The 15117-nt window shown below is 42.6% G+C and overlaps 1 protein-coding gene across 7 annotated transcripts in view; it reads right to left on the bottom strand.

Annotated features, from left to right (window-relative positions):
• Window positions 1-349: 349 nt before the first annotated feature.
• The window catches only part of prpf38b (pre-mRNA processing factor 38B), a 38420-nt gene continuing 23652 nt past the window's right edge, over window positions 350-15117 (bottom strand). For 5 of the 7 annotated variants that reach the window (XM_038794782.1, XM_038794781.1, XM_038794785.1 and 2 more), the window contains 4 exons: window positions 11823-11974; window positions 10948-11008; window positions 1715-1941; window positions 350-1615 (listed from right to left, as the gene is read on the bottom strand). In XM_038794782.1, the coding sequence (XP_038650710.1) occupies window positions 718-1615; window positions 1715-1941; window positions 10948-11008; window positions 11823-11974 (1338 nt within the window). In that variant the 3' untranslated portion in view covers window positions 350-717. Of the gene's footprint in view, window positions 1616-1714; window positions 1942-2626; window positions 2697-2786; window positions 2849-10947; window positions 11015-11822; window positions 11975-15117 lie in introns of those variants that run through there. The other 2 variants (XM_038794787.1, XM_038794786.1) reach the window with 2 other exon arrangements.

Genomic DNA, 15117 nt, shown 5'->3' with positions numbered 1-15117 from the left:
CCCAGTGTGTCGTAACACTGGCGTGGGATTCACTGCATAAGCAAATCATCATAATATTAAACAGCTGCTTGTATCCTTCTTATTCACACACTGATATCTAGTATATTTCCAATACTACTTCTGGATCTGATTTTTAAATTACCTATCACCATGTAGAATATTTGCATGAATGCCATGAAGAAGAACACCAATGTTGGTGTTTATTAACTTATCTGGGGAAGTTAAGAAGCCATCATCCACCTTTTTCCCCTGAAAGACTCAAATAGACACTAAACATCAGTACAATGTTTGTGAATTTAGGGATGTCTACTACAGGGCACATATGTCAGACATAAATGCTAACAGTGTATTAACACAACAGTTTTAAGTACTGGCAGTTTATTGCCCATCATACAAAATGAACCAACATGGCAGTTGTGCCAATGATTAAAACTCTCAGAACATATGTACATAGTATACTTGCAAAAACATTATTTCAAACAAAAACAAATCTGTATCAACTACATTGTACAGAATAAAGTTGGTCTTGGATTACAATGGTAAGTTGAACAGCTGGTTACCAAAGGCACTTCCTACAAACAGGAAATATCATCTGCAGGCTACAGGAATTTGAAGACATGTTTATCCTAGCCATAGCATAATTGAATTTTAAAAAAAGAAAATTGTTCAAAAGCAAAACCATTTATTTACTGTACAATTAAAGATTTAAGTAATATTTCAGTCATCATCAGTGGTATTGCCTTGCAACAATACATCTGCATTGCTTTTATCATCTCTTTCTGTACTGAGACTTCTGTGGCTTGGTTTGCTTGAATGGTCCTTACCATCACCGTGACTTTGTTTGTGAGATCGCTCTTTGCTTCGACTGCGCTTGTGAGCTTTCTCTTTGCTATGACTACGCTGCTTCTTTATCTGTTCACCATCATTCTCATCAGTCCTTTCTTTGCTAATACTTCTTTTGTTTGATTTTTCTTTATGTTCATTGCGGTGTTTAGATTTCTCTTTGCTTTTGCTTCTACTACGTTTGCTGACACATCCCCTGCCAGGACTACTGCTTCTGTGTCTTTTCTCTCTGCTCTTGCTTCGACTATGCCTTTTATCTTTTTTTGATTCCTTTTTATCATCTTTATGCCTCTTTTCATCTTTTTCTCTTCTTTCTTCCTTACGTTTTCTGTCTTCTGTCTTTAATTGGCTTCTTTTATCCCGGTCTTTAGATCTCTCTGATTCTTTCTCAACATTCCTTTCTCTATCTCTATCACTCACTTTTTCTTTGTCTTTCTCGTAATCTTTTTCTCGCCTTCTGCTTCTTTCATTTTCCTTCTCCCTTTCTTTATCTCTATCCTTTTTATCACTCCTTTTATCTCTGCTTCGACTTCTGTGATGGTCTCTGCTTCTGCTTCGCCTGCGGTCCAAGCCTCTATCTGTGCTTCTAGATTTATGCCTATCCTTCTCACTTCGCTCTCTGTCTTTAATTTGTTCCCTTTCCCTTTTCTGTCGTTCTCTTTCTCTTTCTAATTCCTTGTCAAAACCAAAAGATCCATGGCCTTCTCTATGACGACTTCTGCTTCTAGATCGTCTAGGAGATTTGCGTGGAGTAAGAGATCTTCTTGGTGACCTGAAAGACAAGTCAATAAATTGCCATTAAATTTTAAGTGCTTTAAAAACAGCTTTTTAAACATATGTTGAGGTATTTAAATAAGCCAAATGGTATTACCTCGAATGTCGGCGCTCTGAAAGTCGTTCTGGCTCTTCCATACTATCCTTCCCGTCCTTTTTAGCAATTTTCCTTGGTCGAGTTTTGAGATACTGGTCCAAATTCTTTTGAACAGGAACTGGGATTCTTGGGAATAAGGTAGAGAACCATTCCAGTTTAGTAAGGAAAGAACGAATCATCTCTCCTATTGTCATGACACATCCTCCTCCAGCTTTTACATCTAGCTCCTGAAAAACACAATAAGAAATATCATTGGTAAAACAGATTTTTCACCCATCATATTTGTGTTAGCATGTGAAATATTCACAAACCCCAGCTTTTTGTTTAAGAATGTACTACCTTTGTTGTAAACTACTCATTTTCACATGCAGCTCTACCTGCAAAAATTTCAAGCCTATCCCAAAATTAATGTTGACTCCTGTAATAAAATGGTTAAAAATTAGACTGATCCTGTTGAAACTTCTGTAATACCACTAACAGCTTATGCAAACTATTTTGCATGTATCTGTAAAATAATAGGCACCATTTCTCCTAGGACTGATGTAAAAATCCCCCTCAATATTTGATCTAAAGCTGAATTTTAATCATCCTGAATGGAAAAACCTCCCACAACCAATCTCTTCAAAACCAGATAGGCTTTTTAAACAAATTACTTAGTGCACCAGCAACGCAAACTGATTAACATTTATGTAGCTACAAGGATTATAGCTAAATTTGAAAACTGTCGGCAAGCCGCTCAATTTTCTTCTTGTATGGTGTGATCTTCACTGTACTTAACATTAAAACAAGTTTTGAAGCAATAGCAAACCAACTGCCATGAAGCAGTGAGGTATTATCAATTAACATTCAATATTATATATTTTGAAACTGTATAGTCCACAATGACCGTTGTCTTTGGAAAAGGGTCATTACCGCATGATTGCCTCCTTGCCATGCCCTCTCACAGCTCAGGACATGTTAGTCAGCTATTGTCAGTTTCCACCTACAGTGCAAGCACACAGGAAAATCAGATTTTATTAGGCTAGAAAAACAAAAAAGACAGTCTAAACATAAAATAAGCGCTTGCACTCACACACATTAATCAATAGTGTTGCTCAGCTACATTTCCAAATTCACCTGCTGCCCAATGAAGATCTAAAGAAGAAAACAGGGCAATTAGCTTAAATGCTGGCAGTCTCAGAGTTTTATTAAACTCAGGCTCAAATCTAAAGTTTTGATGGAGACAGATGCAATCACAGGCAGAATGGCAGCTTCGTGTTGTAAGTGTACTTCAGTGTGCTACTCAGTGCGCTGCGTATAGATGAAATACAGAGGGGGGAGAAAAAAAATCAAACCAGAAAATTAGAACTATCCTCTGAAAAATCATGTTCTTTTGAACACATAACAAATATTTTTCTTGGCACGAATGGGTAGTTTAAAGGTCTGTGGAAGGGAGGGCAATATTACTTAAATATGAAAGCTGAAGTTGATCAAACACATTGAATTATAACGGTCAACTGAACTCAACAGCAATTATCTAGATACATGGAAATAGCATTTATATTCCAAAATGGGTAGTACTCAGCATTTCATCACTACTAGAAGCTGATCAACAGTCTCTGCTGTATCATCTTTCTTCCCTTTTCCAAGAAAAATTTATTCATACAACCATACAAGTTAACTGAATATATTAGCGTGGGTTTAATGTGCATTTATTTTAAGAAGTTTACTAATACCGTTATAACTCAAATTATTACAAAAGCAACCAAATGAGGACTTTAACCTTAAGTAGGAATGAAGAATAACTGCTACCAGTTAGTTTTGACCATCAAAGTAGGAATGTTTTAAGTTCAGATCTTAACTTCAATTTGCTACATGTTAAATATAGAAACTTGAGATATGTAAATTCAAAGAAAGATCAAGTTTCATCTTCCAGCTATTTCATAGAAAGACAGAGATTGCACCAGAACAAGATACCACGCTTCACTTATTGTTTCTGTTCATAATAGCATCTTGCGCTATTTTGTTTCAGTTTGAAAGCTTGCAATTGTTAGGGATGGGAAATGAGCTGAATAAATCATTGTTGCATATAGCCACCTCTGATAATCAGTCTAATATTTTATATGAATATACTTGTTCCAGGAGTTGAAACAAAATTGTAAAATTTCTCCTTAAAAAATGTAACTATGCTCAATATCAGATGATAACATACCTCACAAAAACACTTTCTAGACATAATGGTAGTCTGCACAAAATTTCTGTACCCTATCAAATTAACTTGCATAAAATGTAACGGTAGTACAAATCTTGCTGCAATGTAAAATAGCACTTTTCTAAGTGCAAATAATGTGAATTTAACCAGGCTTAAGACTTGGGCAAAAAGCTATCCAGTACAATTTCAAATAATGATGCATTCAGTCTTCAGACCCGACTGTCTGACAATCAGAATTTTCTACGTATAAGCTAAAATAAATGCGATTGAATAGTTATGTACAAGTTGTAAATAGTTAATAATCTGGTAGTTGTTGCAAATTTAGGCAGAATTTATAAAGATCTAATTTATACAGAATTGCTCTTCACCATCTTTAATAATAATTTGAGTACACACATCAAATGATTAGATGGGATATATGGCACAGAAACAGGCTATATTGCCCAACCAGTCCATCCCAGTGTTTATGCTTCATTGAATCTCTTTTCATCTTTTCTCATCTAACTCCATCATTGTAACCATTCCTTCTCCCTTGTATTCACTATCAGAATATTTCATAATTTTAAACACATCTATTAAGTCACTCCTCGGTCTTCTTTCTTCAAGAGAAGAGACCCAACCGTATGTTCTTTTCTGATGTTTACCCAAATCTTTCTGGCATCACCTTTTCTGGTAAATCTTCTCTGCACCCTCTCCATGTACATTCTTTAATAATATGGCAACCAGAGCTGCATGTAGTACTTATAATCTTTATTGTCACAAGCAGGCTTACATTTACACCACAATGAAGTTACTGTGAAATGCCACTTGCCGCCACCTTCTGGCATCTGTTCGGCAACATCTTGGGAGAATTCAGAATGTCCAAATTACCTAACAGCACGTCTTTCGGGACTTGTGGGAGGAAACCGGAGCACCCGAGGGAAACCCACGCAGACACAGGGAGAACGTGCAGACTCCACAGACAGTGACCAATGCTGGGAATCAAACTTGGGACCCCGGAGCTGTGAAGCAACAGTGCTACCCACTGTGCTACCGTGCTGCCCACACTATGGTCTAACCAAGGTTCATGCTCAGAAAAACATTAACTTCTTTTCCATTTTGATTGTGATGGGAATCATCCACAAGTTCGTGGGTGACACAGCGTTTAAATATGGGTCTTAAGATGAAAATAATAGATTGGAGGAGGATTCCGATACAATGGGAAATGTGCCTGTCCCCATCAGATGTCTTTTAATGTTGACAAGTGTAGTACGTAAGTAGGCGGCCTTGGCCAGGCTGCATCAGCAAGCATATTGGATCTAGGTTTGGTACGTTCACACAGTAAAGACATTGAGACCCAAAAAAACTTCAGGAAGACTCCTGAGCTGATAAACCAACAGTCATTGCGCTGGTGCCTTTTATATGGAAATTTATGCTTTGCCAATGTCATTCAAATAAGGAATAATTAGGGGACATCAAATTCAAGTTACAGAGTCCCCACTTGGTTAAATAAAATAGTTTTATCTATGTTATGTTATCATTTTTCTATAACCTCAGGGTGTCCCAATGTGCTTTTTTGGTAACTATAGGAGTACTTCTGCGTAGAAATCTTTAGAAGGGAAAAACAGAGTGAAGTCATAGGAAAACGGTAAGTTCATTCGCTGGTAAGTAACTGCTAATTTGCATTGCCTATTCTAATTTACTTTCAGTTGGAGGTAAAAAGGAGAAATAAATTTAGGAGACTAAAAACCAGCTGGAAAATTTCAACACCAAATTTAAAACTAGTTAATAGAGATGCAAGACCAGAAAAGTGTTGTACCTGCATGATGTGGGAGCTGGTGGATCCCATTGTGGTTCCTATACAACACATCTCTAGCAAGTGTTGGGTGCTTGAGGAACTTCATCTGAGTTTAAAAAAAAAAAAAATTTAGAGTACCCAATTATTTTTTTTCCAATTAAGGGACAATTTAACGTGGCCAATCCACCTAACCCGCACATTTTTGGGTTGAGGGCGAAATCCTCGCAGACATGGGGAAAATGTGCAAACTCCACACAGTGAGTCAGGACCGCGATTCGAACCCGGGTCCTCAACGCCGTAGGCAGCAGTGCTAACCACTGTGCCACGTGCTGCCCCTCTTCGTCTCAGAGATGATGAGCTGGAGACTGAGCTTCAGACAGTGAGGGGCGGTTACCTGGATTATGTGTTGCAGGAGACAGTCACACCTCTTACATTAAGTACCTTGAATTTGATCTGTGGTCAGAGACTATGAGTGAGGTAGGTAGAGGGATCCAGGAAGTAGGGCTGCAGGAGCCCCAGCCCTTGTCCAACAGGTCTGAGATTCTTGGCCCTGTCTGGATGAGAGCAGGAACTGTGGGGAGGATGAGCAAACCGACCACAGCACTGTGGTACAGGTAGCCATTCAGGTTGGGGGTGAGAAAAGAAATGTAGTCATAATCGGACATAGACACTGCTCTGTGACCAGGATTGAGAGCCCTGCAGGTTGTGTTACCTACCTGGTGCTCGAGATATCTCATCTGGGCTGCAATGGAACCTGGGAGTGGGAGGGTAAAGATCCAGTTGTTGGGCAGCACGGTGGCACAGTGGTTAGCACTGCTGCGTCACGACACTGAGGTCCCAGGTTCGATCCCGGCTCTGGGTCACTGTCCGTCTCGAGTTTGCACATTCTCCCAGTGTTTGCGTGGGTTTCGCCCCCACAACCCAAGGATGTGCAGGGTAGGTGGATTGGCCATGCTAAATTGCCTCTTAATTGGAAAAAATTAATTGGGCACTCTAAATTTAAAATAAAGATCCAATTTTTGTGGTCCACGTTTGTACCAACGACATAGGTAGAACAAGGGGACATGTTCTGCTGAAGGAATATGAGCAGCTAGGGGCTAAATTTAAAAAAGAACCAAAAAAAGATAATAATCTCTGGTTTACTACCTGAGCCACAATCTAATTGGCAGACGGTCAATAAGACTAAAGAGGTCATGCATGGCTCAAAGGTTGGTGTCGGAGAAATGGGTTTGAATTCATGGGACATTGGCACCAGTACTGGGGAAGGAGGGAGTTGTTCCGATGGGACGGTCTTCACTTGAATCATGCTGGGACCAGAGTCCTGGCGAATTTCATAACTAGGGCAGCAGATAGGGCTTTAAAGTAAATTGGGGGGGAGGGGGGGTCAGTTGCATGGAAAATTAGAAAATCAAAGTTAAAGGAAAAAGTGGGAATTCGGGTTAATGATGAGGACTTAAAACTAATTAAAGGGGCCGAGGGCTCTGAAGAGGTTTCCAGAACACGTAATAGATCAGAGTATAGAAAGTGTGAGGTATGGCAAAAAAGGGGACAACTATGAGATGGGGGGCAGTCAACGCAGGACCATGGGTGTTGTACTTAGATGCGTGCAGTATACTAAACAAGGTAAATTAGCTTGTTGCACACATTGAAATTGGCAGGTACGATACTGTGGGCATCGCAGAGACATGGCTACAAGGGGATTAGGGCTGGGATCTAAATATACAAGGATATGTGTCCTATCAAATAGGACAGGCAGATGGGCAGGGTTGCATTATTAACAAATGAGCATAAATCGATAGCAAGAAACAATATTGGTTCGGGAGGTGTAGAATTTGTGTGGGTAGAGTTGCGGAACCGTAAAGGAAAAAAGACCCCGGTGGGTCTTTGATGAGAATAGACCTTGGGCCACTGGAAAATGAGGTGGGGTAATAGGGAATAAAGAAATGGCAGAGGAACTAAATAGGTACTTTGCATCAGTCTTCACAGTGGAAGACACCAGTGGCATACCAGAACTCCAAGACAGTAAAGAGGCAGAGTGAGTGCAGTGGCCATCACTGAGGAAGTGAAAGGTCTGGGGAAGCTGATAGGTCTGAAGGTGGATAAATCACCTGGACCGGATGGACTACACCCTGAAGGAGATAGCTGAGGATATTATGACGGCATTGGTGATCTTTCAGGAATCACTGGAGGCAGGGTAGAACGGTGGCCCAGTGGTAGCACTGCAGTCTCACGGCGCAGAGGTCCCAGATTCGATCCCGGCTCTGGGTCACTGTCCATGTGGAGTTTGCACATTCTCCCCATGTCTGCGTGGGTTTTGCCCACACAACCCAAAGATGTGCAGGTTAGGTGGAATGGCCATGCTAATTGCCCTTTAATTGGAAAAAATTAATTGGGTACTCTAAATTTATATAGAAAAAGGAATCACTGGAGGCAGAGACAGTCCCAGAGGATTGGAAAATGGCTAATGTAGTACCCCTGTTTAAGGAGGGAGGCTGAAGTGAGGAAATTACAGGCCGGTTAGCCTGACTTCGGTTGCTGGTACGATTTTAGAGTCTATTATTAAGAATGAGAATGCGGAGTACTTAGAAATGCATGGTAAAATCAGACTGAGTCAGCACGGATTTGTCAAGGGGACGTCATGCCTCACAAATGTGTTAAATTCTTTGAGGAGGCAACAAAGAAGTTAGACAAAGGAGAGCCAGTGAACAGAATCTATTTAGATTTCTAGGCCTTTGACAAGATGCCATACCAGAGGCTGCTAAATCAGATAAGAGCCGATGGGGTTAGGGGCAATGTAGTGGTATGGATAGATGAATGACTGACTGATATATGACAGAGTGAGGTTAAAGGGGTGTTTTTAGGATGGCAGCCGGTGACCAATGATGTTCTGCAGGGGTCAGTGTTGGGACCACAACTCTTCACGCAACGATCTGGAAGAAGCAACTGAGGGCACTGTTGCTACGTTTTCAGGTGATAGAGATATGTAGAGGGACAGGTAGTGTTGTGGAAACAGGGAGGCTGCAGAAGGACTTAGATAAGCTAGGAGAGTGGGCAAAGTGGCAGATGGAATACAATGTGGAAAAGTGTGGTTATGCACTTCAGAAGGAAGAATAGAGGCATAGACTATTTCCTAAATGGGGAAAGGCTTCTGAAATCCGAAGCACAAAGGGAATGAGGAGTCTTTGTTCAGGATTCTCTAACGGTTAACATGCAGGTTCAGTTGGCAGTTAGGAAGGCAAATGCAACGTTAACATTAATGTCGAGAGAGCTATATCATTTGAACGAAGATGTACTGTTGAGGCTGTATAAGACTCTGGTCAAACTCCATTTGGAATATTGTGAGCAGTTTTGGGCCATGTATCTGGTAAGGAGGAATGGCCTTGGAAAGGGTCCAGGTGCACCCCGGAATGAAGGACTTGTCATATGAGGAACGGTTGAGGTCTCGGGGTTTGTACTAGATGGAATTTAGAATGATATGTTGGGGGGGTGGGGGGGGTGGGGGGGGGGGGGGGGGGGGGGGGGGGGGGTCTCATTGAAACTTACAGAATACGGAGAGGCCTAGATAAAGTGAACGTGGAGAGAATGTTCCCACCAGGAGAAACTAGAACGTGAGGGCACAGCCTCAGACTGAAGTGACGATCCTTTAAAACAGGGAGGAGGAGGAATTTCTTCAGCCAGATGGTGGTGAATCTGTGGAACTCATTGCCACAAAAGGCTGTGGAGGCCATGTCGCTGAGTGTCTTTAAGATAGAGATAGATAGGTTCTTGATTAATAAGGGGATCGGATATTATGGGGAATGGGCAGGAGAATGGTGATGAGAAACATATTAGCCATGATTGAATGGCAGAGCAGACTCAAAGGGCCGAATAGCTTAATTCCGTCTCTATATCTTGTGGTCTTATAGTAATTACCAGAGAAAAGTAGGGAAGCACATGAGCCAAATTGTGCGAAAGAGACACAGAAACAGACCACGGGACCTCCATCAGGGGACCACCTCTAGGACCCACCAGGACATAAAAAAACACCCTTGCTCTTCTTATAGTGTCACTTGAAGGCTTTGATTTAATGCTTCATTCTAATGGCAGGACATCCAATGGCAGCAATGCCTTAATAGAACATTGAAGTCTCAGCCCTGCTTATGTGCTTGGTCTTTAAAATAGGGCATGAACACATAACCTTTCCAATAAATGGAGAGAATGCTACCGTTAAGTCAACGTCAGTTACACGACAAAGAGTCTTTGACAGAGGGTCATTGGACTCAAAACGTTAGCCCTTTTCTCTCCCTGCAGATGCTGCCAGACCTGCTGAAATTTTCCAGCATTTTCTCTTTCGCTTTAGTTACACAACAGTACTTTGCACTGTCAAATTGTAGTGAAGTTGCTGGCATCTGCAGGCAGGCTATATGGGCGACTCTTGCTTCTCGTTCTTGTCTCGGTGCATATTTGCTATATTCATTCTAGAGAGCTGGTTGAGCTTCTAAGAATGGTAAACATTTCGACATACAAATTGTGGCAGCTTTAACAGTCACTGCGATTGCTTCGAACTAGCTTAATTTTTGAAGAGGAACTCTCTAGTTTCTCCATAAATTGGCCTATGGGGTTATCTCTTGTGAGCAACTGTTGGAAGTGAAATGAGCTAGAAGTGGTGATGCCAGAACAGTTCAATGACCCTCTTAGTCTTTCTGTGCCTTTTATTTTTGCATGTTAAGTGCCTGTGCACCCAAAAATTAACATATCTTGGTTGGGACTGGATGTGGTGGTAACTATACCCGGGTGATTAGGATACAGTATATATTTGTGGTATAAGGAACTATATAAATCTAATAGTACCTAAGATGTCCCTCTAATTCCTGTAAAAAAATGAAACTGGATTCTGGCACAACAATCTCTAACATGCATCAGCAGAATTCAGCCCTAGGTTACCGTGAATTCAAGTCTGCTGGATCCCAGGATAGGTCAGTGGTTTAGAAGATCTACTAATAAATAGCATGGCATTTGATTCGAAATGGGACTAGTCAATTCATCAAAAAGATATTTAAATCACAGGCCCCAGGACAATAGGAACAAAATACAAATTAGTATGTGCATAATTAGCTTGGCAACAAGAAACCAGATTTGAATTGTTTTCATAGATAAATACAAATCTTTACATCTAAAAATTGGTGAGATTCAATACATTAAGACTTGTCTAAAATTAATTTGAACACCAACTGTTACTCCACTATGCCCAAAACACAATGAAAAGCACAATCCTTGCCAACATACCTCTTCATCATCTAAAAAAGGTTCATACCAATCCCACAAATCAGCTGGGGGCTGTGTGTACCTTTAGAAATAAACATTCAAGATGTTACGAATATACAGCAAACACAAAGTAAATATCACTTGCACGATAAATCTCTTTTACATTTTAATTTCTGCAGATTGGAGATATATTGACCTGATGTTGGTCTCCCAATTTACAGCCTCAGCTGGAAACATACCATATCAAATGCCAAGCACAACAAACTGGCAAGTTAATTGCATGTGCATGAGATTGTCAAATTCATATCTATTTTATTAAAGCACGGTGGTGGGTGCTCTGTCATTTCCTTATGCAGATAATGGTGGGAGGCGCACATACAGTTAGCTACACTTTTTTCAAAGTAAAAGCACCTTTATGAACACCCTTCTCAAAATCGCATTTTGTTTTGACATTATAGCAGTTTACACACTGAATGAAAGGATATACAAAGCTTCTGATCACCTTACATATCAAGTGCAAAGTCTCTCCTAATCAGCCCAGTTTCAAAGCTAAAAGTCAATTGACCTAATCACTACACGACAGCTCAACCAAGAATCATTCAGAACAATCTGGAAGAACTTTAGTAATAAACGCATTTCTTTCAGGTTGCAACATCTCCTTCAGGTAAGCTAGTATGAGTAAAGTCACAAGAAACTCCCTCACAAAATCATTACTACATTTTAAACAAAAACTTGCCTGGAGCACCATTCAGCCAACTTTGTTTAAAGCACTGTAGTAAACTAGTACCATATTTAGCAGTTTAAATGAACCTTTAAATAGTTAACGAAATTAAAAGGAATGAAGCTTTAAAATATCTATTGTAAATGAGTGTTTGTTTAAAAAAAAGTAGACATACCGTATATACATGAAGCCTAAACCTCGGATGTACGGAGAGTCAGTATGTGTTATTAGGCCCATCACCTGTTTACGAGTTAACTTCAGGGTAAACAACTTGTACAGTAGACAAAAGGCAGTGGAAACAATGCCTCCCGTTCCAACACCCCGTACCTGAAATAAAAATTCAAATATAATTTTGTACAAATGCTTACACAGAATGTTATTATAGTCAATTTTATTTTCTAGAAATAGAATACATGGATCAGAAGCAAGGTGAGAAAGATTGACCGGAAATCAGGGAAGCAGTATTTGAATGGGCTAAGTGGCAATTAATATTTGTGCTCCACAAGTACCACCCCCCAATAAGAAACTCTCACCATTTTCCCTCAACATTGAATGTCATTAGTATCACTGAATCCCACATCATTAACATTGTGTGGATTAACACTAACCAGAAACTTAACTGGACCAGCCACATAAATACTGCAGCTGTAAGAACAGATCAAAGACTGGGTATTTACAATTAATGACTTACCTTCAGACTTCCTAAAGCTTTCCCACCACCTAAAACATGAGTCAGGAGTTTAATAGAGTATACTTCACTTGTCTGATGCGTGCTAACCCAACAATATTCAAAATGCTCAGCATCATCCAGGACAAAGCAGCCCACTTGATTGACACACAAGCCATCTCCTTAAATTCTATTTCCTTGAATACTATTTCAGTCCCACTGACACACTATCTGTGTGCCTCTGCAAGATGCACTGCAGCAACTTTGAAAGCACTCCTGAAACCCGATCACCTAGAAGGACCAGGACAGCAGACAAAGAGGAACATTATCATCTCCAGGTTACACATCATCCGGACTTGAAAATGTGTCACCCGCCCTTTATTATCACTGGGCCAAAGTTGTGGAACATTTCACTCCCCACTGCTCTATGCAAGTCCCTGCACCATCTGGACAGTGGGTCACAAAGACAGTTCACCATCGCTTTCGAGGGCAATTAGTGATGGGTAATAAATACTGTGCTTATCAGCATATTACCCTATGACTGTATGACTAAAACTGCCTCTGTGCAATTGTCTGGCGAACGGTCATAGACCAGAACGTTAACTTTTTCTCTCTCCGCAGATGCAGTCTGACCTCAGTAGTTCAATCACTTTTTTTTGAGTAATTCCTTCATGCAAATTATCCATTATTTATTTGATTCATCTGAACTCATTTTTTGGCTGGAAAGAACGGAATCTGACAAATCAAGGTACTCTCTACTGAAGGAGTTTTGACTATGGGAGTTAGTACGAGCATTGCTACTACCAGTTTCGTACTGCTTGGTTTTCTCCCATTTTTTCTACTCCTCCATGTAGCACGACAAGGGGAAAAACCAAACCCAAAAGAAACAAGAAATGTGATGCGCCTAGCTTCAAAGTCACTACTGGAAAGGAAATGGTTGAAAGAGGTAATTGAAATATTTTGATAATAAAAGCAGATGCTGGAATCTTAAACAAATAAACTGGACAATCTCAGCAGTCTGACAGCATCTGTGGAGAGAAAAGGATGCTAACTTTTCTAGTTTTGACTAAGTCATCCAGACTCGAAACGTTAGCTCCCTTTTCTGTCCACAGGTGCTGCCACAGACCTGCTGAGATTGTCTAGCATGTTCTGTTTTTGTGTCATTGAAAATATTTCTACTGGAGGACCTCCGGTTGCGGCTATGCGGAGCTAAGTCGCACGTTCGGCAGCTCCTGCTAGGAACGGACTTTTGGGCTCGTTTTAGTGGTACTTTTTCGACGTTTCCCGACGTGGGAAGGAGTCAGCAACATTTCCCCAGCAGTGTATGGCCTGGACCAGGAGTGGGGCGAGTTGAAAAGTGGTAGCAAAGCCAAAGCAGGTGCGAGGGAAGAAGCACAAGATGGCAGCAGGCGGAGACCAGGCGGCATGGATGCAGTGGGCGCAGGAGCAGCAGGAGAATCTTCAGCGCTGCTTCAGGGAGCTTAAAGCGGAGCTGCTGGAGCCGATCCAAGAGGTCCGACAAAAGGTCTCCGAAAACGAGATCTTAGGCCTCGCGGTGAAGGTGGAGGCGCACGAGGCGCTGCGTAAAAAATGGCAGGAGAGGTTCGAGGAGATGGAGAACCGTTCGAGGCGGAAAAATCTGCGGATCCTGGGCCTTCCGGAGGGGCTGGACGTGGGGGGCCTATGTGGTCACCATGCTAAATTCGCTGATGGGAGCTAGGTCCTTTCAGGAGCTGGAGGGGGCCCACAGAGTGTTGGCGAGAAGGCCCAAGCCTGATGAGCCGCTACGGGCAGTGCTGGTGCAGTTCCACCGGCTTGCTGACCGGGAGTGTACACTCAGGTGGGCCAAGAAGGAGCGGAGCATCAGGTGGGAGAACGCGGAGGTACGGATCTACCAGGACTGGAGTGCGGAGGTGGCAAAGAGGGCCGGGTACAACCGGACGAAGACGGTGCTACACAGGAAGGGAGTGAAGTTCGGCATGCTGCAGCCGGCGCGTCTGTGGGTCACATATAAGGACCGACACTTTTACTTTGAGTCCCCGGAGGAGGCGTGGGCCTTCGTACAGGCCGAAAAATTGGACTCAAACAGTCGGTTGGGAACGGGGGTTTGCGTGTAGCTGTGTTACATTTTGGGGGGGGGTTCTCTGTTTATTGTTGGTTCTTTGTTGCTTTTAGGGTGGGTGGGGCACTGTTTTTGCTTGGGTCTGTCGGATGGGCTCGGGGAGGGGGGCAGACCTGCAGTGTGGGGGGCTGATTGCGGGAAGGGGGGTTGGGGCCCCGCGAGGGGACCGGGCCGGTAAAGGGAGATGCGTCAGAGGAGGCGGGGTCAGGCAGGTGGAAAGCGCAGGCTTCTTCCCGCGCTGAAGGCTGAAGTGGGCGGGGCCGGAGCTCAGAAGCGCAGGCTTTTTCCCGAGCTGAGAGCGGTAGGGGGAGGAGAACCTGCTGGTGGGCAATGGGGAGGGGAAGCCCACCGCTGGGAGGGGTTGAAGGAGTGGCGGATGGGGCCGGGGTCAGCTGACTTACAGGAGTGCAATGGAGGGAGCAATGTAGCTAGGAAAGGGGGGGGGGGGGGTGTACCGGGTTGCTGCTGGAGTGGCCAAGAGGGAGCTGGAGAAGGTAGAGGGGGTCAGGATGGAGGTCTGCCGCCGTGGGGAACGGGCCGAGCGGGCACGTGGCGGGCTGAGGAAGGGTAATGGCTAGTCGGCGGGGAAGGGGGGTAGGTAGCCCCCTGATACGGCTGATAACCTGGAATGTAAGGGGACTGAATGGGCCGGTCAAACGGGCCCACGTGTTTGCGCACCTG

This window comes from Scyliorhinus canicula, chromosome 4 (genome assembly GCF_902713615.1).
Source record: "Scyliorhinus canicula chromosome 4, sScyCan1.1, whole genome shotgun sequence".
Taxonomy (NCBI): Eukaryota; Metazoa; Chordata; class Chondrichthyes; order Carcharhiniformes; family Scyliorhinidae; genus Scyliorhinus; species Scyliorhinus canicula.
This window is presented reverse-complemented; position numbering and strand designations above follow the sequence as displayed.